Source organism: Crocodylus porosus, unplaced genomic scaffold (assembly GCF_001723895.1).
Source record: "Crocodylus porosus isolate Cpor-Errol unplaced genomic scaffold, CroPor_comp1, whole genome shotgun sequence".
NCBI classification, from domain to species: domain Eukaryota; kingdom Metazoa; phylum Chordata; order Crocodylia; family Crocodylidae; genus Crocodylus; species Crocodylus porosus.
This window is the reverse complement of record NW_017728906.1, coordinates 49,409,800-49,415,553: the sequence shown is the minus strand read 5'-3', so window position 1 is coordinate 49,415,553 and position 5,754 is coordinate 49,409,800. Positions and strand designations below refer to the sequence as shown.

The window sequence follows — 5,754 nt, the reverse complement described above, 5'->3', positions numbered from 1 at the left end:
CTGGACATAAGGAAGAATTTCTTTACTGTCCAAGCCCCCAAGGTCTGGAACAGTCTGCCATCGGAGGTGGTTCAAGCACCTACATTGAACACCTTTAAGAGAAAATAGGATGCTTATCTTGCTGGGATCCTATAACGCCAGCTGACTTTCTGCCCTTCGGGTGGGGGGCTGGATTCAATGATCTTCCAAGGTCCCTTCCAGCCCTAATGTCTATGAAATCTATGAAATATATTAATCTAACAGCTAAAAATATTTTATGTAAGACTTATTAACCTCCTCTCCCCCACCCCAACCCCCCACCGCCCAAGAACTCTTAACCAACATTTTTGGATTTCCAGGTTTTTTTTTTCTGTGAGTAAACTGAAAATTTTCAATTTATTGAAAAAATCATTAATTCAAGAACTATTAATCACACCTGGGAGGGGGAGCGTTTTGGCACTCTTTGCTTTGTTATGCTGTGTTAGGTTTTACAATCAGGATTTGATTGTTTACTTTTATTGTGCAAGCATGATTCATAGCTGTATGTGTGTGATGGCATATGACAACCTTAGCACTCAAGAAACAGTTTTGACTGGTTGGATCAGCTAAGATGTTCACATCTGCTTTTTTTTCCCTTCATTTCCTCTATAGACAACTGAGGATAGTGACAGGGGAATGGTTTTTTGAAGAGAGGGCCAAGCGCTACAAGCAGTCCAACATTCTTGGAACTGATGTTGTCAGACAGTCCATCCTACGCAAGGTCCCAGGTAATAATAAGAACATACAATTAAATTGTCCACTGAGATGTTATGTTTTTTGTAAAAATATTTTAATAATTCTTTGTTTTTATCTTTCCTGCTACAGAATGCATTAGCATCTTTCTGGATTTTAATAGTAATTTTATATTAGCCCTTTCCCCCACTCCTCTATGTGTGGGTTTGTGTGCTTAGTGAATTGCTAGTATTGTATATAAGAAAATCAAGATATAGGCACAAAATGAATTTTATATATATATATCCCTTCCCTGAAGAGTTTACAATTTTACAATCTGAATAGAAGCTTCTAGTCCAAGCAAATGTATTTAATAGCAAACAAAATTCCTACTTTGTGGTATAGGGTCTTGGGTATATGAAAAGCTCTAGGAGCCCACCATTCACCTTTGTAACTATTTTATTTTACCTTATTTATTCATGTTGGTCATGGAACTCAAGCTGTAATTCTTGATAGTAGAGTTCTTTACTGCACATGGGGCAAGAGTCAAACAAACAAACCAAAAAACCCAGCCTACTAAATCCTAGGCTGTGTTTTCTAGATCACAGGCTGTATCCCAGCTTACTGGAACCTATTCATCCTGAGGCTGCATCTCAAATTTCTTTGACCCATCCACATACAACCTACTTCATGTACACCCTCACATGAACAAAATTGTCTGCTTGGCTGATGCATCCCAAACAGACTTGTTTCATTCTTCAGAACTGCATGCGTGCTTAACCCCTTCTTACCGGCTGTCATCTCAGTACACTCAATGTTCACAGTTTTTATCGTATTCAGTGGTTAGGTTGCAGTAACGAAGTATATATAGGAAAAGGGGCAGTCACTGCCACTGTAAAAATATTCACTATGATATTTTACTTGACAAATTGCTGACCTTCCTGGTACATAAAATTATCAACCGACATACAGCTAAAGTTCCTGTTTTATGGGGTTTAAATTACGCAACATCTCAAGGTGCATCATTGTTTGTTGCCGTATATTTGGTAGACGTATGTAGAAGAAAATGGAAATAATGTGTTAAGCCTTTTCCCCCACATCGTCTTCCTAGCTAAAAAAAAATCATTGCAGAAATTCTCTCTCATATCATAAAGTAATATTTGTAAGCTGAAAAATTGAATTGTATTTTACAGGTTCATCTTCAAATGATCAGCAACAAATTTGGGACATTATTCAATAGAAAATCTGAAAAACAAATATTTCAGTGTTGTTAAAATTTAGGGTTTTTTTAGTGGTTTCTTTATTTGAGACTGAGCTGTGGAAAAAATGGGTTTTGGGTTAATCTTAACTTGTTTAAGTCGTTAAAACACAAGCTCAGTTTATGTTGACTGTGTATTTAGTATACACTATCTACATTTCTCTACAATAATTATATTTTTTTTTCCAACTGAAGATACAGTTCCCAGTAAGGATGAAGGAGGAATGTCTAAAGGTCAAGCGGAAGAGAACATGCAGAATGGACCTGATATATCAGCTTCTTCAACGAATACAGGGAAATCACTCTTCAGTGGACCCAGAAAGATAGGGTAAAACCTTGACTTTGGAAACTGATAAATGAGAGTACAGCTGCCTCTCATCAGAAGGATTTCTTTTACATCTCTCTAGCCACTCTTTTAACCACTCTTCAACTTTCCATGTCTGACCAGAACCTCTTCAACCACTCTTCAACTTTCCATATCTGACTGCAGCCTCCTAGGGTTGGAAAAAATCTGCTTGCAAGTACTTACTATAATTAAACTCCTAGGAAATGCAGTAAACAAAAGCAGCAAAAAGGAAATTTAACTATTGAATGTTCCTGGTGAGGGAGTACCACATTCAGTGTGTCAGTAAAATAATCATTTTGAGGATTTGTTTGTGCTTTCTCTCAAGGGCTTTTATGCAAAATTTGTTCAGTTTACAGGTTAAAATTATTTCTCTTTATTCCCAACTTCTAACTCTATAAATTCACTTTGAGATCAGAAATATATTCTTTTCTTTACTCATGGTCTTCACTAGGTAAAATTATGCTATGCACATTATGGCTTCAGTGACATCTGTACACGTTTCCATAAGGCTATCCCCTCAGTAACGTGTAAGGCAGTGGGGATGCACAGGTGTTACTGGACCTAAATTGATGATGATGCATGAGAAGAAAAGAACCCAGATTAGCCTTCATACCTTGGAGCCGAGTTAACTAGGTTGGCAGTTAGAAAAACAGGATTTTTTTCAACTTTTCAAATTGTTTTTTGGTAACCCAAAAATAATATTAATGTGTAATACAGACCCCTACAGAGATCCTTTGGAGAAAAACAACTCCCTTAAGAATCTGGGAGTTACCAGTGGCTGTGAAGCTACCCACATGTATGTTCGGCATATAGACTAGATAAGCTATAAGGACAGTAGGAGTCAAGTGATTAGAGTGTTAGCTGCTAAGTGTTTAGTATAGAATGTGTTGAGTCAATCACTTAGACAATTTACATGACCTCCTTTGACCTGCTTAACATTGAACAAAAGGAGCAACTTTTGCTGTTTCTGAGCATTCCTGTTAAGATAAAGGTGGTACAGCCTCAGGAATGTTGTAATAACATTTGAATGTAATTACAGTTCAGGTGAACAATATTAAAAAATTGTCTCTGTAGGTGAGTTGATGCTTGGAGCACTTACTATTCATGTTGTGAACACTTCAAAAATACAAGTACAACTGGAGCTAGATCCAATTAAGGATTTCAGTGACTAAAAATTAGATGTTGTTGTATCCAACATTTAGGTGCCCAGGCCTGAATACTCAGAAATATTTATTTACCTAACTCCTTTTTAGGGAACTGATGCTCATATATTTTACTGAGGTTTTATTTCAAAGGACCTGCAACTGTACCTAAACGTGCTTGGAATCTTAATATACAGATCAAGTCAGATACTTGTGAATGAGATTAGCAATATGCTGCAGCATTCTGGCCAGCAGAATGGTCTGAAAAAACCTAACCAAATCCTTTTTTGAATCCATCTTGAAAATTCAGTTATCAGAGTTTCTTCTATAGGAAACTACCAGTAGTTGATTATCATCTTTTTGCCTGTTTCATTTATCTGTTTCCCAGGTGAAATAGTCCTCTCAATGGGAAGATGGAAATGAAATAGCATGGTACTGTATTTTCTCACATACCACACTCCCCCCTGAATAAAACACACACCTTGGTTTTGGGACACAGTGGGTACATCTCCCTGAGATGTTTACTGTAGACTTATTAGCTCCGTAATAAACATCTTGCGTGGACATGTGCACCCCTATTAGGCCACAGGAAACTAATTAACTCCGCAGCAGGGTAGTACTCGTAAATAAAAGTACTATCCTGCTGTGGAGTTTTTTACTCTGTAGCACTATGTGTGTAGACACTGACACGGGTGGCCGGGGCATGTGGGTGATTCAGTGCAGGGGCTGCCTGCTGACTAGCCTTACACTGAAGCACCCCCATTCCCCAGCGAGCCGCTCCGCACCACATTGAGCCAGGTTGGAGCAGCCTAGGCCTGGCAGGCTGACCCTCCAGGTCCTGTGCCACCTGGAGCTACTCTGACCCAGCTCAACATGATGTGGTCCTAGGAGCACATGCAAGTGCATCACATGAGAGCAATAAACTCCAGCCCAATTTATTGCTTCGCCTTAATAGCACATGTAGGCATACCCAGAACGTAGAAGAAAAGATTTCTGCAGTCTTGTCTTGGAGCTGGACTTTTCATGGAGGATCAAGCTTCTTTCTGGGACAGGAAGCAGGAAAGATGAACTTTAGAATTAACCCTTCTATAGCAGCTCTCAAATTGAAAAGTCTGGTTTTTTCAGACTGCTCAGCCAAAAAACTGTTGCCAGTTTGGGAATGTGTGTGAAAGGGTTAACACTTCTGCTTGCTGCCTGAGGGAGAAGCCCATAGCTATCTTGTAACATTGCCTCTTAATACTTCTATTGCAGCAAGAAAAACAAGTAGCTTCCCCCCTTAAGACGCATCAATTGTAGAGGGGAGATTTTTTGGGGAAAGGCATGTATTGCATGCAAACAAATATGGTGTATAAGAGTGTGATTCACTGTGGATGAGTGGACTGGTTGTTCAGTGGTGTTTGCTTCAAAAAGAGACAGATTTGTGTCATTAAAAAGGCCCAAAGTCAGGCTGATCTTTATACCTCTAGCCATGAGGTATCCAGGTAGTTAAAATGAAGAAAACGTATATTTACAATGCATTGCTCTGTCTTAGGAGCAGCTTGAAAGAAAGAAACAAGAAGTAGCTTTAACAATAACCCCTTTGAAAACTGAGGAGGGTTTAAGCAGTTGAGCTGCTCTTGTGAAAAAAAAAAAAATAACTGAAGCACCTGAACTTTTAATCAGAGGTGCATCATTGAAAGCCCTAAAATGAGAATATCTACGGGGGAGGCAGAAGAGAAAAATGAGGAATATCATTATGTCATTTTGGGTCCCTCTGTACTTCAGAATATTTCTGTCCCTGAATATGGGAGATTGCTCTGCTCTTGCTGTTATTAAGATGAAAGCTCTTACTACAATTACCACATGAAAGAATTTACTCAGGTTTTTTTCAAGAGCCATGAGAACAATTCGACTGATTAGAGCAAAACAGCTAATAGAGTCTGAATAGTCTACATCAGCAAATTACTCAGCATGTCTTTTTCTTCTATGCTTCTATATCTGTCAAGGCCATAGCTTGAAAGTTACTTATAGATGCAAATGCATATACAACATGCACTTGTTAATAGTGTGGCTTCATAGTTAGTAGGGTCAGAAGGGACCTGAGCGGATCATCAAGTCCGACCCCCTGCCACGGCAGGAAAGAGTACTGGGGTCAAACGACCCCAGCAAGATGATTGTCAAGCCTTGTCTTCAAGACCCCCAGGGTAGGAGCCAGCACCACTTCGCTTGGAAGTTGGTTCCAGATCCTAGCTGCCCTGACTGTGAAGTAGCGCCTCCTGATGTCTAATCTGAATCTACCCTCTGCCAGCTTGGGACTGTTATTCCTGGTCACTCCTGGC

At 39.3% G+C, this 5,754-nt stretch overlaps 1 protein-coding gene across 2 annotated transcripts in view; it reads left to right on the top strand.

Annotated features, from left to right (window-relative positions):
* The window catches only part of SYTL5 (synaptotagmin like 5), a 92,586-nt gene that overhangs the window by 38,774 nt on the left and 48,058 nt on the right, over positions 1-5,754 (top strand). For both annotated transcript variants that reach the window (XM_019529113.1, XM_019529112.1), the window contains exons 3-4: positions 631-746; positions 2,144-2,276. In XM_019529113.1, the coding sequence (XP_019384658.1) occupies positions 631-746; positions 2,144-2,276 (249 nt within the window). The remainder of the gene's footprint in view (positions 1-630; positions 747-2,143; positions 2,277-5,754) is intronic.